The sequence below is a fragment of the Lonchura striata genome, chromosome 1, assembly GCF_050655825.1.
Source record: "Lonchura striata isolate lonStrDom1 chromosome 1, ASM5065582v1, whole genome shotgun sequence".
Lineage (NCBI taxonomy): Eukaryota > Metazoa > Chordata > Aves > Passeriformes > Estrildidae > Lonchura > Lonchura striata.
Genome location: NC_140703.1, coordinates 19,875,229 through 19,898,661, shown reverse-complemented (window position 1 = coordinate 19,898,661; position 23,433 = coordinate 19,875,229). Strand labels below are relative to the sequence as shown.

At 48.8% G+C, this 23,433-nt stretch overlaps 1 protein-coding gene across 12 annotated transcripts in view; it reads right to left on the bottom strand.

Annotated features, from left to right (window-relative positions):
- The window catches only part of TIAM1 (TIAM Rac1 associated GEF 1), a 155,895-nt gene that overhangs the window by 67,106 nt on the left and 65,356 nt on the right, over positions 1 to 23,433 (bottom strand). For 6 of the 12 annotated variants that reach the window (XM_085567400.1, XM_085567452.1, XM_085567519.1 and 3 more), the window contains one exon: positions 1,966 to 2,948. In XM_085567400.1, the coding sequence (XP_085423526.1) occupies positions 1,966 to 2,937 (972 nt within the window). In that variant the 5' untranslated portion in view covers positions 2,938 to 2,948. Of the gene's footprint in view, positions 1 to 1,965; positions 2,949 to 5,532; positions 5,649 to 7,815; positions 7,988 to 23,433 lie in introns of all 12 variants that reach the window. The other 6 variants (XM_085567164.1, XM_085567308.1, XM_085567217.1 and 3 more) reach the window with 2 other exon arrangements.

The window sequence follows — 23,433 nt, the reverse complement described above, 5'->3', positions numbered from 1 at the left end:
TTGGGATGGGGGAAGCAGTTTAAAAGGCTGGTCAAAACACATATTTATAGCAGGAAGTGTTTTCCAGCACCAGGACACCCATGGCAGGCTCCAGGGCAACAGGGTCATCAAGGGTGTAAAGATAAAAGTGCTGAAAGACTGGGAGGACAGAGGTAAACAAAACTGCCCAAAAGGCGCCAGCTGGCACAGGCCAGCACAGTGCCAAGGAGCACAATAAGAGCAGGGCAGTGACACAGCCTCAGCCCCACACCTCAGCTCCCAGCACGCTCCACAACAGCAGCGTCAAGGAAAGAGGAGCAAAGTGTGAGACGCTGCAGACTGGGGACCTGGTGCAGACACAGACTGGTCACTTCCCTCCCTTCACCCCATCCAAAGCCACCTCATCAGGCTCACCAAGAACTCCTTTCACTTTGTGTGCAAATCTGGACTTCATTTCTGCCTTTTCAAACACATAATGGCAGTGATTTCCCTAAGCTTGCTCAGGCTAGGGGCTGACATGACTTCATTTCTGACAACTATCTTATACTTACAGGATGCTGCTGGGATTAAAGACTTGGGAGGAGGAATTTTGACCTTTGCAAAGCTTTAATTTTGTTGAATTTATCCATGGTAATAATCACTGCTAAGACTCCTTACAGCCATCATCTCCTATCTCGGGAGAAGAAACCAGCCCCACAAAATAATTTCCCTGGGTATGGCTGAGGCCTCACAAAATACTACTTAAATTCCAGACTTTCACTACATGCCTCAGAGGAATCTTCTGAATGCCAACATAGGCACCAAGAAGAAAAACAAATGCTTGGCTGTTCATCACCGACTCTATTCTCTTTTTCCTCAAATACCCTCAAAAGCAGGCTGCAGGCAGCAGTTGCACCCAACAATCTTCAGGAAAGCTGTTAGGGCCAAGGCTGCCAAAACCCATCTATTTTTTTTTTCTTCTTCTTCTTGTTCTCTAGGTTTTTATCCTGTACTGGCACACCAAAGGCTTTTCACCTCTGAGAGCAAAGAGCTGATTTTGAAGAACAAAGCTGCTGTTGTGGGACACTGCAGCATCTGTTTCAGCATGTCAGCTTTATATTTAGCAGCAGCCCATCTCCACAGGTCAAGCACAGCCAGGGAGTCCCTGAGCAGCCCTATCCCAGCAGCTCCCACGAGTTTGGGCATGGTTTGGAACTCCTTTCTGCCCCTCTCTGCAAATCATCTGCCACTGAACTGCCAGCAGAACCACTGTCTGCAGCCTGAGGCAGGAACTCCATCAGGCAGGACAGGGAAAAGCAGGGCACCATGTAGGAAAGCCCCAGGATCACAGGGCTGGTGTCTGGAATGCAGGAGGGGCACCTGACAGCAAAGCTTCTCTTGACTCTGTGCTGTCCCTGGCTCAGAGAAGCAGAATCTTCTCCTTACAACTCCATGCCCCATCATCTCTCAGTTTACAGCATGCCTAGCAGTGCCAGTGCTGTTTTGAGGAAATGTTTTGCACAGACACTAACATCAGCTAATTAGAAAAGTGAAATTTCAGCCCAGTGAGTGCTTAGCATGGAGGAGAAACCCTGACAGTCTGGTTTTTTTTGCCTCCAGTCGTAGTGTAGGTAGGGGAGGGTGACAAGGCAGGGAGGGCAGAAGGGGGGACACAACTCTGCAGAGGAGTGATCAGTTTTGGCAGCTACCCTGGAAAAAAAGGACCCATCAGCACTGCAAAACACACAGGGAAATCTGCTGGCAAATGCAGATTTCCCCTTCTCAGAGGCAGTGAAGAGTGCAAAAGGTCCAAGGAGAGCTGCAGATAAAGAAGGGACAGTACAGTGATGGAATTGAGCCAGCTCTGGAGACTGGCTAGTTCAGCTCTCTCCTGGAAACATCTCTGCTTGGAAAGGGGGTGTTGAAGAAAAACATAGTCTGGGAGAACCCGGAAAACCTTCATCTATAGATCCAGCCCAGCCAAACCACAGAAGAAAACTGCCTTACCTGGGTGGTTTTTGCCCTTCTGCCTTGCATGCTGCTGCTATGGCTCATCTGGGGGTTGGAGACCCCTTCGGAGAGGCAGTGGGACTTCCTGCAGGGGAGTGTGTTGTAGTTACTGTAGGAGGAAGGCGCATCCTCGGCAGTCACCGAAGCAATCTTATGGCTCCCGAGCTCCGGGATGTCAGACACCAGGTTCCGGCAGTATCCTCCAAAGGCGTTTCGGGGGCCCCCGTTGATGGTGGCACTGGGGGTTTTGGGGGAATACAAGTCACTCATGGAGTTGGCCCGCTGGCAGGCAACCAAGGGCTGGGGGCTGCCACCCGCCTCTGGGTCCTGCACGGCCTCGGCATCCTTCTCCTCGGCCAGGCCCAGGATCTCCTCATTGCTGGTCAGGTGCTCCTGGCTGAGGTCAGACAGCGAGAACTCCAGGCTGTCCTCGCGCCAGATGTCGGCCGACTTGGAGCGCTTCTTCTTGAAGCCAGCTGTGTCGGCGAAGGCGGTGCCGTTGGCCGTGTAGCGCAGCGCCCGCCCGTCGCCCTCGCCCAGGAAGGGCGGCTCGTCCCCATAGAGCCGGCTCTCCTCTGAGTCGGGCATGCTGTGCACGGAGGCGGCCGTCAGCACCGTGCTGCTGTCCACGCTGGGCGTCACTGACGAGTCCGTGTGGTAGGACACGGGCCGCAGCCCCATGTCCACGCGCTCCACCCACATGGCACTGCCGAAGTCCTCCAGGTTGGCCTCAGGGGCGAAGGGCTCCAGGCCATTCTCGGCCAGCGACTGCGGGATGCTGGGGGTGCTGCTGGAGCGCGTGCTCACCTCGGAGTTGCGGTGGATGATCTTGCCCGAGGAGGCGTGACGCGTGCGGCGCGAGGCCTTGCCGGAGAGGCGCAGTGAGCGCGACGTGTGCTTGCGGCCCAGCCCCGGCTGCTTGTCCCCATAGAAGGCATGCTCCACGCTCTGGCTCTCCGCGTTGCCCATGGCGTCACGGTCTGTGAGGGACACAGCGGGCACGGTTAGGGGAGGGACATCCCAATGCACCAACAGCTGCTTTTTTTATTTCTTTAATTACCGAGCCCATCCCAAAACCTACACGCAGCTTCTTGCAGGGACTGCCATAACTGCAGCATTAATCCCACAGATTAATTAATTATGGGAGCCAGCGGCTGCACCGGCAAACCTGGAAATACAGTTAAATCAGAATATTGCAAACAGCCAGACAGCTCGGCTGGTGCAAACCAAGAGTGCAGAAGAGCGAAGCACTGAACCCTGGAACTCAGTGTGAACTGGAACCAGTTTAGCACCATGGTCCCATCTCAGCTCTGTGCACATTTACCTGACCCTCAGCATCAGCGTCATCGTTCCAGCCAAAAAACTCAAAAAATCAACAGCTCTTGTTTATCTGCAGGGAACAGATGCTGTAAGGTAGAGGGAGGTACACCTTTAGCTGAGATTTCACCTTTTTTTTGGCTAGGAACTGCAAAGTGAAGCACCAAACAGCAAAGTACAAATCCACCCTTTTGACAGCAAGCTAATGACAGGTTTGATTTCTGGAACAAAAAAACTGCGCAACATTAAGCAGGTACGGAGAGTCCCCCACAAAAAAGCCATATTATGAAAAATAAATTAGCATAAGTGACTCAGACTACACAAAAATAACCTCTTCTTCCCACTCCCTCTGAAGTAGAGAAGCAGATCTGAGCTCTTTGATCTGAGCTGGAACGCAGGGACGGGATTGGTGTCCCCAGCCCCAGCCTCCTGCATTATTCAGCTGTGCACATCCCGCTGTGGAACAGGTTTCCCATCCAGGAGGTGGGAGTGATGATCTGATTCAACCTTGGTAAACACTTTGAGGTCTGGATCTTACTCAACAAATGTCAGAAATATTTTATCAGTAGTATTGGGTCTTTCCCATCTGGCCTGACAGCAAGAAGAGGAAGAAAAGTAAATGCCAAAGTTCAAAATTAAACAGGAGATGCTGAATTACACACGAGACAACTGCATAGAGAAAAACAGTCCATTAGTGTTGAAAAGAAATTCCAAGACAAAACTTCTTTGTTTTGAGGCCTTTCCGTCAGTTTTGGTTGAAAATAAAAAAGCTGCCCTGACAGTAAAATAATCTGGAGTTTTTAATTTCTTCGGGCTATTTCCTCTCCTTTGACCGGATGTTAGTGGGCACTGAACCAGATGCTGGCAGAATGAATGCAACTATGTATTTTCCCTCACTACCTATATACACACAATTGCTGCTGCACAGAACTGAATTAGCCCTACATAAACACGTGGAAAGTGAGGAACTGATGGCATTAAACAATGGGACAGCACAGCATAACTGAACCCTGCACTGACACTTCTGACCACAGCAAGAGGACTGTGCCTCTGCTGCTCTACCCAGCAAAGCTGCTCATGGCTGAGGCTAAAAGTCTTTTCAGTGCCAGAGCAACAAACACCATAAATATCTGGGCATTTCTGCATTGAACATAACTACAATTGCACGTGAAGTAAGCTACAGCAGGAAATGCCCTTCATCTATTGAAATGAATGGCATAACTCCCTTTGGCTGCCATGACTTATGTAGATAAATAAAAGCACTGAATAAAGGGCAGGTATACATCTTAGAACAAAAAAGAAAAAGATAGCTTTATCAATCCCTAGACAAGGGTTCATTATCTCCTAAGAACTACAGCACTTTGATACAGACTGAAAAAAATCAGCCAGCTTTTGCCTATAGAACATTTTAAAGCACAAAACCTGCATTTTTTCTTCTGCAGTTACCTAAAACCAGACCTCAGTGCTTCCATCCTGCAGAAGAAATCCTTTCAGGGAAATGCTTTCCCTTGCTTTGGTTCCTGCTGACCACACTTCCATCCGGGGGGACTTCCACTGACTGCACAGCCTGGCAGAGCCTGCACTATGTATCCCATCTCCAGCCATCCCTTCTCACCCTAAGGAGAATGAGTAGTTTTAAAAGTCCTCTTGAAAGCTGCAATGGTTCTTTACCTTCTGACCACACCAAGCAAAACTTCCCCAAGCCAGAAAAGCAACAGGAACACAAATGGGCTTGGTGAGGAAAGGAGCAGCAGCTCAGGCTGCATCCCCTGAGGAAATAACACTCTCCTGGAAGGAGGGAAGTCTCTCCACAGAAGGAATGTTCAGGAAGTGATTTCACACAATGAAGTATCTGCTAGAGATTGGCAAGAAGTGTCAGACTTCAAAGTAAAAAGCTGACCTTTTTTAATTCCGTCGTCGATTGGTGTTTTGGGTGAGGAGTTTGCAAATCCACAAGTGGCTGTCAGTGAGCCCATACCTCACACCCCTGCATCCTGAAAAGGCCCTGCCTAATCCCACTGAATTCCCATCTGCAAGGCTGCAGGAACGCTGCCCAGCAAGAGGGCTGCAGGCAGAGCAGCTGATCCAGCTGCAGCCATGCAAGACAGTGCCATGCCCCAAGTTTGTCACCATCCCCTGGCAGAGCCCATCTCTCCTGGGATATGCAGGACACAGCTTGGGTGGGACAGCTGACCCCACCAGGTCAAGCTGAGGGGGTTCCTCTGAAAGGGACCCCCTCAATCCTACCTTCTCACCCCATTTCTGCCTCCCTTCTGCATCGCTGGCTGAGCATTTCCACCAGTTACCCTGAACCAAATCAAGCGCTCGTGCAGCAGAGTCCACTAAAACAGCAGAAAATAAATCTGGGGGGAAAAGAAAAAACAGCAAAAAGAAAAGCTTATTAGTTCATTTTTGCTGAGCTAGCAAGTTGGCCTGGCACGTGCCAGAGGCAGCACAAGGGTACCTGTCTGGGGACACAGTAGGGACAGGAGGGGGACAGTGTGTCTAGAGAGTGACACCTCCTCATTTTTTGGCAGCAGGGAGCTGAGAGGTGAGCTCAGGCAGATCTGGAAAGGCAGCCCTGAGAGGGGAATTGGCACTGCTATAGACTATAGACAGGCATCCTCATCGAGCAGGAGTTGGACAGGGGAGGGGAGCCCCAGCCTCCCCCTCCCACGGGCCACAGCAGACACCCTGGGGCAACAGCGTCTCAAACTGCTCAGCTACAACTGCCAGATGCTGTCTGTGGCTTAACTGCGTTTAGCACACTCAATGAAAAAAATCTGTATCAAATTAGGAAAATGAGTAATGTTAATGGGAGCTGCACGCAAGTGCTGGTAGGACAAAGGCTCCCCTTGTTAGCTCAGCTGCCAAATGCAAAGGCCACCATTAAAGACCCATCAAGGTACCACCAGGATATGACACAGATCAAGTGGGACACACTTCCATGCTTTAGGCAGGTCTGTGGTGGTGTCAGGAATCTGCTGGGAACTACCCTGAACCTCACAGAGAGCAGAGATCAGCACGGGGCCATGCGCTGTGAGCACAACTGGCTGGACCTTTTTCAGCAGAAAATGTTGATTCATCAGAACCCAAACTTTTTGTGGGAACAGAGGGCCTCTGATGAAATATCTCTCTCTCTCTGGGAGGGAGAGGCTTGAAACGCAAAGCAGGGAGACAGGCATGTCTCCTGGAAGAGGCACCAGCGCCTTGACTCAGGCGCTCGCCAAAGGCGCACATGGAAGATCCAGATTTGTATCTGCAGCCCAAGGCAGGCAAATGAGGGGTGGCAACTTCTGCCTCCACATCCTCAAAGAGGTGGCCTCACCATCCATGCTGGGAAAGGGCTCTCTCCCCCCGAAAACCTGCTCCTTCCTGGTTCAGCACAGGGAAAATGTCAGAAATGTGGTGACTTCAAGAAAGTCACCTTTAAGCCAGCTTGCACATCAAGAGACAGGACAGGGGGTTGAGATGTTGAGATATGCTTTTTGAAAGTTCAAACTTCAGACTGATATCAAGACTAGGCTGCCAGCAGGGAGAAGACAAATTTTGCAGGAAAAACAGTGTTCCCTACACTGGGTATGTGGGAAGAGCAGACTGACCTCCGGCTGAACTGCTGAGGTTTTGCTGGATGACTCTTACATGAAATGGTTACCCATAAATTATATCACATTCTAGATGACCACTGATGATGGACCACTCAGAGAACATAATCTCCTTTAACACCAGTAATTTTCCTTCCTCTTCGCCTACCCCGATATTAAATTATTTCTTAAAGTAATTACGAAACCAGAATACTCATTTGAATTAAATCTATGTTAGTAACTATTGAACCTGCAAAAGGTTGGACCACCAGATTCCAGAAGCATTATCTGAAAAATACTAAATTTCCAACCAAATTTGAAGCACCTCAGAAGACAACAGATTGCAAATTTAAAATTAGATTCTAGTGGGAGGCCCTGGTGACAAATCTGTATTTTTCTCCTGGAGCATAGCTCGAAGGCTGTGAGAACCAGAACAATGATCAAATCCACAGCGGGCAGTGAGCCTACAGAAATAAATTTCTGCTAAAATCTGTCAGCCAACAAAGATTTTCACTGAACTCACCAGAACCACATAGAAAAATGTACAAGACTAATAACCAAGTGTGAACACACATATTTTATTGTAATTAAAATGTGCTTTTTCAAAAGGGCAATAGAGAGGCTGAAATTCCACAGAAAGTCTTTGAGTTTCTCAGAAACTCCAGTGGCATATTTCATTGTTTTCACATCAGAACCTCTTAACCAGACACTTCTATTTTGTGAGCCGCTCTCACATGTGTTAAAGTAGGGATGGACTCCAGAAAGACCCTGGAGGCAAATGGAGTAAGAGGAGGAGGGAGGGAGGAAGGGATGTCACCAGGAGCTGCTTGAAAAGCCCCTGTGCTACCAAGCCCAGGTACCCAGCACATGCAGCTCGTGCCCTTGCCCTCCCCAGCATCCCAGAGCACAGCAAAGCCCTACAGAAACACAAGGGACGCACATGTACCTTCCGAGGCAGTCCCGGTATCCAGCACAACCAGAGAGCTGTGGCATTTAGAGGTACAGAATTGCAAATGACCCCAAAATGAGCAGTTACTGGGACTGCAGAAGCTGTCAGCACCTGCCACTCAGCGACTCCATTACTCCCGCGTCAGAGTCTATGACTACATGCCAAAAACCTGGGGAGAAAGGGGAGAAAAACAAATCAGACAAAGCAGGGTTAGCAGGGAGGGCTGCACAGGAGCATCTTCTGCCAGGGCCTGCCATCAGCACTTACCTAAGGAGCACTGGGCAGCACAGCACAGAACGCTGTGCTCAGATTGGGATGATGAAAGCTGATGGTGGCAGAGTAAATGAAAAACCCAATCCAGCACCACCAGCCCCAACCACAGGACATGGAGAGTTCCTCTTCCCAACAAAAATCCCCCTAGACTTCAACATTCCCTCGCTGAGGCTGGTCTGTCTCAGCTCAGGGCCAAAACCACACCTGCATCTGATGACGACCACCAAGAGAGGCACCTTCCAACACAGCAGGGCCGAATTTCTGGCAGCAAGGGGAACCCAACCACCCAGGAGACGCTGGAAGGGCTTGCAGGAGATTTCTCTGCAGACTGTCTCATTTATGGAAAGGACTGTTTTTTCCAGGCAGGGATTTCATTACCCTTTTCCAAAGGTGAATCACACATTGGGGCAGAGCATTTACATCTGGTTTTGTGAGCAAGGACAGGGTTCTCAGGTTAATTGTGCTCACAAAGGCGCAGATAGAAGAGACCAGTCTGTGCTTACCTAGACCTGAGACCAGTCCTTAGGGCAGTCCTCAAGTCAGACACTGAGGTCATGTGGACACCAAATCCCAGCCCTTTCCAGGCCTGGTACCACTGGTGAGCTCCCCTGCAAGGAGCCCAGCTCTAGTCCAGGCCTGGGAGAGGCTGAATGTGTTCCCAGTCCAGCTCTCACCCAACTCCCCCTTCTCCCAGTCAAGCACCAGCACTAAAACATCACCACAACACTGCACACAAACTTGGGAGAGTTATAAACTTCTCCACAGCTTCCAGGGAACAAAAACCTGGGGAGGGATTATGGCTACCCTTCATGTTCTTGGAGCTGCTTGGTGGAGAAAGTGGAGTGATCCTCACTCTTGGTTGGATTCTCAAAAGAGATGAGAGTCATTGGCTCTTTAAAATTAAAAATATTCTTTTCTTTCTCTTCCTTCATGTTCCCTTCTTTGCTCCCCACCTCCCCCTCTTCCCCCAAGCTGTTGGTTGAGATCTGAAAAGCAGTTCATAAATTGCTCAGAAGCTGGCAGGAATTAATAAAATTAAGCTCATTTATATTGAAATGGACTCATTATCATGCCAGCTGCCAATAATTTCCAAGAGGGGAATCTTGCTGACAAAAAAGGTCCTACAGGCAAGAGGCTCCCCACCTGCACCCACCACACAGGGAGCAACCCTGCCACGAGCATTCCTCACCTCCCAGGAAAGGGAATTGGGACCGCTGCTGTTCAGATCTGCCTGCTACTGCCTCAAAGAAACCTGACCAAAAGATGAGCAAGACAGGCACAGCCCAGCATTCTGTCAGATCTTCCATCCTGACATGGCTTTTGAGAAGTTTGTAACTTGGTAAAATCTGCTCCAGGGTGACACAAACTCTGGTCATCCCCCTGAGAAACCAGTTCCAAGGTAGCCCATTCCACACACCACCTGTGCTTCTCCAGCAAAAACCCTTCTCTCCTGGCAATCCTTTGTTACAAAGGGGATGTTTACACCTGGATCCTGCATTATCCAAATCCTCATGCTGCTCCAGTACATCTGAAGGGCTGGAAAAATCCTTTGCCACAAACAGATGAGTACTGGGCACCACAGCTCCTCCACAAAACAAGGATTTATCGTTACCCATCAACTCTTTCCTGGAAAGTTTTGCTCCCATTAACTTTTACAATTCAGACATCTTTCCTAAATCAAACCAATTCATACTTTTCAAGAAGAACATCCTTTTTTCATACTTTGACATTAATATGCACTAGAACAGTCCTCAGTGTCCTGGTTCATTCCAACAGCCCAGGCTCTGCCACAGCAGAATTTCTGGAGTTCTGAAGCAGCCTCCAGCAAAGCCTTTCTTCCAGCAAGGTCTTGGAAGGTCCAACAGGGCAAAAAGTGATGCCCATGCTCCTCGTTCAGGAGGAAGGGCTGAAGCAAACATGAGCACAGCTCCATCAATTCCTTTCCAGCACAGAGCCCTTTCTGGTCATGTTTGCTCCCATGGAGACTGGCCAAGGGAGAAGCTGACCAGTGACCCACCAGTCTGTTCTCAGGGGAGATGGGACAGTTGTAAACATCGACACGTGGAACAACTGATCTCACTAAAAAAAAAAAAAAAATCAAATAAAGATTTCCAAACTTCTACACTCGAGACAAAACATCCCCTCTCAGCACCAACTGCTCCCGACACATCCCGACACTCAGACACGTCCCTGGTGTGCGCGAGCCAACACCTGCACACATCAGTGCAGCTCCCCATCCTCTGAAGGGCTGCAGGCAGCACAGCTGTATTTACTGCACAGCCACACAACAGTGCCAGGCCAAGGAGTTCCCACAGGGCTCATCGTGCAGCCACTCCCGGCTGGGGAGCACAGGAAACCTCCACGCATGGATTAAATGCAGAGCAAGGAAGCAGAGCAGATTAAAGGAGCACCTTGTTATTCTTCACATCTGCTACTTGCGATTTCAGGTACAGCAAAGAGCTCTGACTTCCACATGCTGCAGGAGTTTGCAATGTCAAGAGGCTGGAGAAAACTCCAGAACACCTGTTTTCTGTTTGCTTATGGACACTTGACAGGAACATTAATGGATGAAAAATATGGTAACTGTAGCTTTTGAAAAGACTCCTTTTCAAAGCACAACCCTTCCTTTCCAAAATGAAAAAACTCAGTGTGCAAATATATCCCCTTGTCCAGTGAACAGGAAAAGTTGGCGAGAAGGACAACAGCTCTCTTTCAATTCTATTTTTACATTTTCATTTTATGAGGCATTGTATTTGTCAGATTTCAAATACAATCAGTTGGTTGCTAAATAAATCTTCATGCAGCATGGAGAAGCCCTCGGTAACTTTACCATCAAGCAGGATGTACATACAGAGACAGGAAGCAGTAGGCATTCCATACAGAAACCATTCAATATCCATCAGCAGCTCTGGGCTGTATTCCCCACCCACAATCCCAGTTCCATGCCACTGTAACTCCAGTGTTCAATCCCATCTCCTGAAATGGAGAATCAGGCCCTTGGTTTGTCACTGGAGGCCACATTTTGTTAGTTAATAGTTAGTTAGCTAATGTGAATTGCTGCTGAGATCAGCCCAGCCAATGCCCTGCCCTGAGACCAAGGTAAATGCTCTCCTGTGCTCCAGGGTTCTGCTGGCCTGACAGCTCTGGCTCTCCCCATCCTATATCCCTGGGCTGCTCTCTGCAAAACAAAACCCCCAGGAGAGGGAGCATAACTTATCCTGAGCTGGAAAAGACCCACAGGGATCAGAGTCCACCTCCTGGCCTTACACAGACACCCCAAGAACCCTCCAAACCCTTCAGCAGCCTCATGCCCCTCCTTTGGATGTTCTCCAAGAGCTTTAGATCCTTCTCAGACTGTGGTGCCCAACGCTGCCCCCATGCCTCGAGGTGAGGCAGCAGCAGTGGGATGGATGGATGGATGGATGGATGGATGGATGGATGGATGGATGGATGGATGGATGGATGGATGGATGGACGGACAGACGGACGGACGGACGGACAAGAGACTGCTCTGTGCCCAGATCTTTGTTCAGAAATGCAATTGAGAAATGCTCCAAGCTTTCCTGATCTTGATCTAGACACTGAGCCCTGAGACCAACTTTAGAGGATTGCAGAAGATGGTTGACTTTTAAAGCACTGAAAATAAATTACAAACGTGTTCCTCTCTGTGTTTTCTTTCTATGACATTTAAAATGCCATAGAAGCCTTTTGTTTGTGAGAAAAATTAATTTCAAACAGAGCACTGCTTGTGAGAAAAATTAATTTCAAACCAACCACAGCTTATCCTACCTGATGAGGAGAATGACTGCTCCTGAATCTAGAGTCTGCCAACAATGACCATCCAGGAAGGTCAGGGATCCATCCATCCATGCCCAGGAATGGGCTGGTGGAGCTCTGATTGCACAACCTCTTTGTGCTAGCACACAACCTCCAGTGTCTGTCACGGCTGCGAGAACAATGCTGGTGATCCTCCAGATGAAGAGGAGGGCAAAGAAAAATAAACCCACATTCCCTTTGAGAAGAACTCCTGAAGGTGAAGGTGTGGGAAGCCCTGCTCATCCAAATTCAGCACCATCCCTACGACAATTCCCAAGGGAGGGAAGAAAAGGCAAAAAGAGAGGGAGGGAGAAAGATTTGTCGAGAGACGTTGAACCTCCACAGAGGCAACAGTCAGCAATCCCCAAATCCCAGCTAAAGGAAACAAAACCAGGAGCACAGCACTGAGAAAGCACTGTGGGGCCTTGGCAATAAATTAATGAAAGAGCAGAGCAGGTAGCCCAAGGGAAAGCCCCCATCTCCAGGGTTTCTCTATTTATAGAGGGGATGTGAATAATTGACACAGTTGCGGGTTTGTTTGTTTTTCAATCATTTTTACAACAATCTGAGCATGTTTTAACTCTTTCTCCTTCCCTTTTATTTTTAATGGTGGGAAAATCCCCCTTTCTACCCTGGGGGGAATCTGCAAGGTTTTACGCATTTCCAGCAAAGGGTAGAGCAGGGGAATGATTCTAATTTCAGATCATCAGACATAAGCAAATCTATGGGAAGCCATAAGGTCAACTCCCTGGAGCCTGTGGGGCAGACTAAGCCCAGTCACGAGGGAACTGCAGGGAAGAAGGAACCCACTCAGCCTCCATGGAGGCCCTGAGGACTGCATGTACATTTACATGATACTTGAAAAACTAAAAGAATTCCCAAAATGCAGCTGAAATAAAAAATAAGGTGTGGCTTATTTACCTTTAGGTTCTATGTTATTGTTATTACACTTTGCTTAAAAAGGGCTTTCTGCTTGTGCCAAATGAGCCGAGAACTGCTGATACACAGCAAGGGTGGGATGTGCCAGATGCACTAAAAAGACTGAGAAGTAACAAGGAAATGTTCAGGCCAGGAGACAGAGCTCCAAATGGATCTGTGGGAGCTCTCACTGTACAGCCAAGGAGTGGGACCTTGCCTGCACAGAACCACCCAGCACCACAGGTTCCAGCAATAAAAATTGAAACCCTTGGCTTGAGTGACCAACGAGACAGGATGTGGAGGATTAAAGAAGGTGTGGAAAAAAATTAAGGGTAATAATTGTGGTAGGGGGAATTGGAGAGGAAGTGCTTGGTGTATCTCCTCATTTAAGCACTGAGGTAAGTAATCTGATTTTCAAGCAATGCCAAAGACCTCACACAGATCATTAAGATGGTGCCTGAGATATGAAGTATCTAATTTTAGATACCCTGACTCAAGTACTAGGGAGGGATTCCAGAAGTCTGCGGAAAAGCCAGTGTGAAATACAACTCAGGCAGATCAGCAGAGCTTTCACTTTCTGGTCCCTCTCTCTGAGGGAGCATGAGGAGCCTCGCTGAGCACCAGAGCTGTGTAAGGTTCCTCAATTACTGCTTTAGAGCCAGGAGAAAGGACATCAAAATAACTTCCATAATAAGAAAAAGAACTGGAGCAAAGGATGTCCTTTGCAGATGACAGCATGCGTTGCACAAGTTTTGGCACCAGGAGCTGTCTGCAAGTGTGTGCTTTGAAATCAGCACCTGTCCTTCACTGAAACTGCACTGGGGTGGGATGGAGAGGCCGGCAGCTGCAGCACTGCAGGGAGGGCTGGATTCCTGCTGCCAGGCTGCCAGAGCTCCCTTCTCTCTGGGAACACAGTGCAGAAACACCCAGTACAGTCACATCCTGGTGGCAAAGGGTACGACATGACTAAGGAGGAAAGCCGTGTCCAACCAGCAGAAAGCATGCATTGAATGTCCCAAACTTCCCAAAACCAGGAGTTTATTGTCTGGCATGTCACCGGCAGCACGGACAGGGCTCTCTGGTGGGGCAGGAACAAGGGAAGATGCTGACACAGCCACTCACCCAGGCCCAAAGCCTGGGCTCTTCTCACCCTCCTCTTGCTCCCAGCACTCCTGCCATGGCTGCTGGAGACCACAGGAGCAACAAAAAGCAACCCAAGCTTCCCAAAACCCAACTGAGAATCCTGCCTGCTGTTTAAGCAGAGCCTGGAGGAGGCAGGCGAGCAGTGCCCAAGTGCTCAGCCCCTGCTGCCAGCCCCAGCAGAGTGGCTCTCCCCGGCAGGCATTGCCATGGCACAGCCCTGTCCCTCCACAACCACAGATGCAAAGCTTGGCTGGTGGGTACCAGCCTGGCACCGCCCAAGGTGAATGAAGCACGTTGAATGAAGCACTCCGGTTTTATCTTGCACGTCCTGGCAGGACCTGATAGCTTCCCTCTATCTGGGCTGACCGGTTCCAGTCACGACTCGCCCATCACATCTCCTGACACAGCTCTCCCCCGGGCAAGGAACACACCACTCCAGGGCCACATGGTTGGATGTTGCTTCTTTAATTAAGAGGGGACAGAACCCATGAAGGATGGAAATCCCAGGAGAAGACACCCTCGGGGCTCGTGGGGTGAGCCCCCGCCCTGGGAAGAGGTGGGAAGGGAGCAGAGCCAGAAAAAGGATGGATCAGCAAATGCTCTGGAGAGGAAAAGCCAGAACTACCAAAAGCCAGGCTAAGGCAGCTCAGGGTGGAAAGCTGATACCTATCAGCTCTGAGTGTGGCCTCCAACTAAAATGAAGGCTTTGCCTCCTTTTCCAGGGAGTGCATGGCGGGGAAAGGCATGTGAATCACCACATCTGAGGTTATCAAGAGCAAAATACAGAGTTTAAAACATGCCAGTCAGCAACAGCTTTCAATCTGCATCCCAAAACTATGAGAGAAGCAAGCACAGGGATATAGGAAAGAATTTTTCTATTAAAACCTGCAGCTCAGGATCCTGCCTGGGACTGCAGAACAAGTGATCCCAGCAGTGGTGTATCCGTCTGCCCGTCAATGGGATGCAAGGCTGGAGAGCACAGCTGAGAGATGGAACCGGGAATCACACAGGAAAAAATGGGAAACTGAATTCATTTCTGCCTGCTACTCTTGATCGTTCCCTGCAAGAAGATGAGCAATTTCCCAGAGGAGGAAAGGCAGAAGACACCTTTCCAGGAAACTGCTAGTGGAGCTGAAAATGACAAAAAGTGGCCCAGGAATTATGATCTGCAGAAGAAACTTTGCACAGGGGTTATGCTGAGGAGAGAATTACCTCACTCAAGTCTTTTCATGTTTTCAATGCAGACACATAAAAATGAAATGTGCTGGTGACTCGTGCTGAGGACACAGAGCTGGAAAAAGTCAGAGCACAGAGCAGACCTTTTGTTTCATACTGATTCCAGAGGGCCATGAGCTCCCGATATGACAGAAATGCCAAGGAAAGCAAATGTAAATCAAAGGATGCACCAAGCAGGACTTGTGCAGCAGAAACAGCAGTGACTGATGCTGCAGAAGACACTGACCTCATCTGGAACACCACAATCCTCATTGTGGCGGAGGTTAGCACAGACCAGACACTTTCAGCAAAGGCAAGGCCAAGGTGAAGCTTCACTCTGGGAGGAGTTCAGAACAACAAAGCTGCTGTCAAATGGAACACAAGCAGAGAGGCAGCTGAGCAGCCCCAGTGCATCCAGCTGGGGGTTCAGGGGCTGAACACTGCTCTGACCAGCGTCAGTGAGACCCACGGATCACAGCTGCACAGAGGGACAGAGGTCATCCTTCCCAAACTCAAGCTGTTCCTGAGCAATAGGAAAAAAACAACGACAAATCCTCCACAGTTTGGCAGCACCACAGTTGGTCCAGGTCCTCCTCTGGCTTTGCAATCTGGTCAGTAAGAGGAGAACGTTGTTGCTGGCACACGGAGCTGTCTGTGAGGGGTGCCAGGTGACCAGCTGGAGAGCTTGTACCTGTGCGCTCCTGACATCCTGCATACACTGCCAAAACCAGCTTCAGCTTAGTCCTCTCCTGAAAATTATTCCAAAAGTAGTGCCAGAGAAGGAGTAAGGAGAGATGTTCCAAACTCTAATGGGAATATTTCAGCACCAGACTCTTGCTGCCTTTTTGTGCAGTTACTGTCGGCTACAGTCACAGAAACAAAACAGTGAGCAGAAGTATGAAGAAGTGGGAATTTTTTTATAGGCATTCTAATCTATGTGCCAGGAACGCAAACCCATCATAAAACAACAGCTGTCCCTCCTCCAAATGCCAGGTTGGTGAGGTATCAGCCACACCACCAAACAAAAGCACAGTAATCTACCCAGCACTTTAATGACTGGACATGGCAATCAGTGCTCTGGGCTGGCGACATCAGGCACAGGTTGGACCCCACAACCTTAGAGGTCTTTTCCGACCTGTGATTGATATTTTCAGCAGCAGGTGCCATTCCATCATTTCAGTGCTTCACATTGGCCCAGAATAGCCCTGGAAGAAAAGAACCTCTTTGCATTTAAAGAGCAGTAGATTATTTCAGTAGTAAATTTCCTCTTTACATTTAAAGAGCAGTAGATGATTTCAGTGGCTGTGAAAGCCACTGGTGTTTTCTGTGGCACCGTTCCCAGGCCAAATGAAAGCAAACCTTGCAGGAGATGCACACTCAGTCTATCTGTGCACACATTGACCAGAGCTACCTTGCCTGTGCTACAAGGGAATTACTCAGCCCACCTGAGCTCACAACAGCTCCTGAATTCACCCGAATGCCTTCTGTCCCCAGACAGAGCCACCTCCAAGCTGCATCCAGCCTTTCCCAGTAACTTCCCAGCACTGGTTTTGTCTGCATGCACACAGCCCCCTCTGTGTTACTGCTTAAAGCAACTCTTACTCAAAAGGGTATTAAAAATAACATCAGGGACCAGGAATTTCCTCTTCAAAGATGCTTTTCCACCCTCCTGAGCCAAAGCCACCAGAGAAGGTGACTCTCCTGTGCCTTCCACTCCACCAGCAGCCACAGCCACATCTCCACACTGATCCTATAGACCCAGGCCAGAAGTAGTAACTATTTTTGCAGTGAGTGGATGCACCTCAGACACAAAGTGACTGCTGCCATTTTCAAGAGAAGCCCTTTAAAATAGGGGACAAAAGAGAGAAGCAAAGGACACATTTACAACAGAGCTAAACAAAGACTCCATGGTTCTGCACCAGCCCTTGTATCTCTTTTTGGAAGGCAATAATCTTTATGCCAATTCAGGGGAGGTTTACCTTGAACTTTTCTGCTCTCTATTGTAGATTCTGTCCTACAGGTGCTCTGGAGACCTCTGAATGTTCTGCCATCAAAGACAGTATTGGTTCTGAAAAGATCTCCTTACCACACATCATTGATGGGCTGTACATCCTTTCAAGTCACCCATGAGCAATATCAAAATATTTCAAATGCAATTCCCTTCTTTATTTGTTTTCTTAGGTTTTTTCCCACCACTTTTAGAGCTGACATATCTACACGAAAAGAGGGGGGAGAGGTAAAAAACCCTGTACTTTGCAATTTATTGTTTACAGTTTTCAATCAACTCCTACAAAACCTTTGTCAAGATATTATTCCCTGCATATTAAAGGAAGAAGGACATCTCTGTGCAGTGCAGGAATCAAAGCAGAGCCTCCACACTGGGGCCAGATCTACATTACAAATATTTACCAGCACAGCTGTATTCACTGCTGTGCTGGGACATGACTTCTGACTGCGCCTGCAGAGGCCACTGCAATACGGTTACAGCAGCAAAATTATGATGTGACTTACAGTAACACATCTTTCTTTAAGTCCCAAAGAAAACCAAGCTCAAGAAAAGCTCCCCCAGCAGCAGCACAGCTTCACTGGCGCGACACAGCAACACAAATACTCCCAGAGGAACTTTCCCCATGGCTCCACATCTGTAGGGCTGCAGCAGGGATGGGCAGAGGGGAAGGAGAAGTGTCTCGCTGCCTGCAGAGTGCTGACTGCAGCCTTTTCTTGCCTGGGGAGCTGCACATGGGGCAGCTGGGAACAAGCCACAGCATGAGCGGCACGGCGAGCTTCCGCCCGCACAGAGCGGCTCCCCAACACCCTGCCTGCCAGCCACCCTGGCATCGGGCAAAACTCCCTCCCTGGGCTCTGCACCAGGCCCCTGAAGGAGCCACGAGCTTTGGAGAATGGCACATGGAAGCAAAAAGCTCAGCCCAGCTTCTGACGTCACAGAGGGAAATCTCGCTTGTGCACAAAGCGGTCACAGCAAGAAGGAAAAGGCCAAAGGGAGCAAAGAACACAGGAGAAATCTCAGAGAAACAAGATGTTACTTCTCTGGCTTTTCCACAAACCATTTTCTCAGGGGTCATTTTTAGGAGCTTTTCTTTGACTCACAACCTCCTCAGAAGCCAGGCCAGCTCCACTCACCCCTCTCAGCCTGCAGGGAAGGCTCCTTCTCCTCTTCCTTGTCCTTCCCTTCTCCCTGCTGTGCCCCAGGAGACCCAGCAGAGCCAGTGACGAGGAGAAGAAGGAGGAGAAAGCACAGGCAGTTCTCTGCCACCCCAGGTCACAATCCCCATCTCATTTTCCCATTAAAACAAAAAAGCGCCCTTCAAAAGAAACTCACAATAAATTCTGAAAACATCCTTGTTAACAACTTACGTATAATTTTTTTAAATATCTGAAATTGTCCCAGCAAAGCACCCAAAAAGCAGCCCAGATACTCTCCTCCCTCTGCAAAAAGTGTTCATTGCTCTTAACTGCAGGGAGCCAAAGGAAGGCAGCACAGGCTGGAGAAATCCATCCCTCCTGGTGCCATCTATAAGGCTGCAATTAGCTACCAGTATTTCTGTAACCCTGTATAGTGCTGCAAACAGAAAATCCATTAACTGGGACATTTTTGTGGGATTTCTGTCAGTTTGATTGTTCCAGAGGCTTATATTTATAAAAGATACAAAAACCTGATGGGCTTCCTTTGTTCAATGTTTCACAAAGATCCACCAACTTTCAGGGTTCAATTTCACTATAATTATTAGATTAGTAATTATGTAAACAGGCAGTAAACCCCACTTTAAGACAATAAAAATATTTGCAGAGTAACCTAACGTTCAGAAGCAGAGTGAAGCTCCTCCAAGCACCACCCGAAATCCCACGGCACCAATTAATATTGGGATATTGTTTAGCCTGACCATTTACCATCACAACAGGTCACCAGGGAGGAGTAATTTAAACCAGCCAAGGAATGGCTTTGAAATGAGACATAAACTACCACAGTGATGGCTGGAAATGTGGTTTGAGGCCCATTTCCACCACCCCCATCCCCTGTGAGCTCAGCTTTACCTGAGGAGTCAGGATGACCTCACAGGACAGGTGAAAAAGGGGGCACTCAGCACAGTGCTCATTCCCTGGGTGGACTGGTGGGATGGGAAAGGGGACTACAGTGAGCACCATGGTGAGGAGGGCACAGGGGTGTGTCACAGGGAACAGAAGAGCCCCGCAAGCACCTTAGCCCTCTCCATGTCCCACCAGCCCCAATGGGACAGGGCTGCAAGCACAAGGAGCCAGGCACTGAGGTTTGGCACGTCCTCCCTACACCCAGCTGTGGGAAAGGAGAGAAGCACTCCATTATCGCTCCTCACGCAGGCTTTAACATGCCTCAACTTATTCTCTGCCTCTTAAAAAAACCCAAACAAGCCATGAAAAGGAATGTAAAATCACCTGGCAGGGCACCTCTCTGCTCCAGCTTGCAGGCTCTGCCCCACCATGTTCTTTTCCCAGCCCAATGTGACTTGTGAAATATTTTACACAATGGGCAAGGGAAACAACTTCCCAGCCCCACTGACAGAACAGGCTGTGAGGGCTCCTGACATGGAGGAAACACGCCCTGATGGGATCTGGACACGGAGGTGAAATTAGGAAGAATAAGTGTTTGTTTCCGCAGGAGGTGCAGCAAACTCTGGCCAACGAGTATATCCCATGCTCTGGAGGAACCCTTTCAGCACCACCAACCCCACCTGGGTGGCTGTGCCCAGCACTGCAGCACAGGGTGCAGATGCTGGGGGGGGAAAAGCCCTCCCAGGAATAGTTCAGCTGTGGGCAGGCAGAGGCTGTGCCAACGCCGCCGACTCAAACAACCAAAAGCTGCAGCTGAACCTGAGGCACGAAACAGCGACAAAAACCCAGCCAGTGAGGCAGCTGAGATCTGCAACATGGGAATCACTGAACCATGGAATGGTTTTGGTTGGAAGGGCCCTTAAAGCTCACCCACTGCCACCCCCTAACAGGGGCAATGACACATTCCACTATCCCAGGTGGCTCCAAGCCCTGTTCAGCCTGGCTTGGACACTTCCAGGGATCCAGGGGCAGCCTCAGGGAGGCCAAAGAGACTGCAGTTACTCCTCCCAACAAACAAGAAGGCTGGAGAACTCTGGGAAGGTTCAGTGTGAGGCTATGCCTCTGCTCCCAGGGTTAATAATCTGCTCCTCTCCCAGCCCCACATGTAAATACACAATTTTGGGGCACAGGGCCACTGCTCTGAGTTCATGCTCCATAGTTCCATTTTAGTTTTCCTCCTTAAGGCCTGACTTCCAACTGCATTCTGAAAAGGAAACAAGTCCTGGACTTGTTTGAACAAGTGGGTAACACCTGCTCCAAGCTTTTGGCTTTACTGCATTGTCTGGGGTTTAAGGTTTGCTCTTTAAAGCCCAACCTAACTGGCTTGGGGAAAAAAAAAAGACAAGTCTATAATCAGTTTCAGGAATAAGAGAGAAAAGGACTTCATTCATTCACTCCTTTGTTTTCAGGAAACTCACCCTGACATTTCTTTGCCAATACATCAGGAAAACTGCAGAAAATGCAAACACAGGCAGGATGGTGCTTCAAAGGGAGAAGGTACGGCCCTGCTTTGGCTCCAGTTTCTCCTGACCCAGCCTCTCTTCTGGGATATTTCTCTATCAGAGAGCCCATTTTACTGGAACTCTTAACAAGCAGGGAAGAGCAGAGCAGCCTGCTGCCTGCCAAGTGCAATTTGTTTATGCAAGATTTCCAGAATCCATTTTCTTCTCTGCCCCAGAAACATGCTCTACACTCAGAAGGAAGATGCTGAAGTGTGATGATGTGAGAGCTGGGCAGAGCTGAGTGCTGCTGGAGAGGGAAGTGACTCTCAGCAGAGGCCAGGGATGGTTCCATCCCAACAGTGGCATGACTGGAGCTCTGCACTGTCCCCAGGGATGGTTCCATCCCAGCAGTGGCATGACTGGAGCTCTGCACTGTCTCCAGGGATGGTTACATCCCAACAATCCCTTTACTGGAGCTCTGCACTGTCCCCAGAGCCAGGCTGAGCTCCTTGCTTCCAACAACACCCCACAGGCAGCTCCACTGAACCGGCCACGATTCCAAACAAAAATCCTGCAGGATTCTGGCCAATTCCTGCAGGATTCTCCCCTGGCTGCAGCTGGGAGCAGGGAGGGAGGGATGTGAAGCAAGGGCTGTTCGTTCTCCTATTCCCAGTGACCATGCCCCAGCTCGTGCTTTTCTGGAGAACTTCCAGGTGGAGATTCATGGAGACAGGAGGACAGCTCCCAGTCCAGCCTGCCAGCCAGTGACTTCAGCCTAAATTGAACTAGGAACTGGGAATCCCACAGGAACACTGCTTGGAGGTTTTCTCTGCTTAAACACCATCCACCCACATGAAACAGAAAAGAACTATTTATCTGTTGGGGGTGATTTCACCCAATTAATTCATTAAGGAGTTTGGGGGGAATATTTTGGAGAATGCCACATGCTGTGAGCAGATAAATAACATGTCCCACTGTACATGTTTCCTAACTTAGCCTGTATTTAAGGCAAGTAATAAGTAACAGCACTGAGCATGGTTAACACCAACATAAAATTTTTAAAACTGAGCGCTGAATAATTTTGTTTATTCCTTTGCTGTGCCAGTTGTAACAGGTTGATAAATTCCCACAGAAAATATATAATTCATAAGGATCTTGCAAGCCTCTGTTGGGACAATTTTTAGGAATGTACTCAGCAAAAGATGATTCACAACAGGTTATGTACACCACAATGGGTTGGAATTTGCACACAGAGAAGAATAAATCAAAATAAATCCCATTTACTATCATGGCAGCCAACTATAAATTTTAATTTGGCTGTAGGGAAACCAAATATTGAGATCCTGGACTAGGCTGATCATGAAGTTTGACTGATGTCACACAAAGCTAACCTGATGCTTAAACAATAACAATTAATAAGCTGTAAGCTCCACCGGCCTTAAAATGTGAAAATTCTACCAATATTTTCCCAATCCACTCAGGTGAAAAAATATATCAATGCAAGTGTCATCCAGCTTTTTCAAAATTACAGTGCCTTTCATGAAAGAAACCAGGAGCAATGCCATGTCAGTAAAAGTAGAACTAGAAGAGTAATAAATTCCATTCTTAAGCAGGAAAAATGCCAGAAATAATTAAAAACTAATACCCCTTATGGAAGTCTAGCTGAAATATTTGCTGATTTAAAATTAAAATGGTCTTGCATTGGACTAAGAAAGAGTTATATTTAGAGTATTTTCAATGTTCTCTAACTAAAAGCAGCACAGCCGACGTGCATCCGCCTCCCTGATTCCAGAGGGAGCCACAGAACACACCGGGCTGTGGGAAGCTGAGGCACAAATGGTCATTTATCCCAAACCCCCACTCAATTTCTGTAAGAAACCCTGATAACCCAACCCTGCACATGATTCAAAAGCCTCCCGCTCCCAGGGATCAAGCTCCTCACATCCATTTCCACGTAATCCTCTGAGCACTATTGCAGTGTCACAATGGAAATGAAATAACAGCTCTGGAGTGCAGCTATTGAGATAATCACACTCAGCCCAGGAAGGAACCCTGATGGCCCTGCCGTCCTGATCCCCAGCGAAACAGCTCGGTGCCAACAGGTGGCATTTCAGAGCCCGCTGTGCTGCTGAATAAAGCCAGGCTTACATAAAGCCGGCCCTGGGGGAGCCCATTTTGTGGCATTATTCTGATGGAACAACCTGCAGGACTCACACGGGGTGGGTTCACACCCCCACCCCGTGCTTTCCTGCACACCGCTCGTTTTCACCTATTCAGCGTCCCCAGAGAACGCTCAGCCCAGATGTGGGGGATGTTTATCACAGAAGGGCAGAGGTATTAAAAGCTGAGGGCTCTTTTCTCCCCCTAAGTTTTTAAATTCCAGAGAATTCCGTTCAATTGCAAGGCAAAGATTTCAGCGTGCAGCACCCTGGCTGCCTGACAGCTTTAGTGGGTTATTCAGTGGTGACGCTTAACTAAAGCTGTGTCTGAGAGAGAAGGTGCTGGATTAGGGCTCTGCTCCTCAACCCAGTTCCAGGGATTCACAGGCAAGAACCTGAAATCTCCCTGCATCTCAAAGCCCCCTGAGAAGCTCCTTTTTGGTATCACTGAAAGAAAGACAGAATACATCACAGAATCACTGAATGGTTTGGGAACTTCAAGATCATCCTTCCATCCAGGTGAGGTGCCCATGCAGGGGACA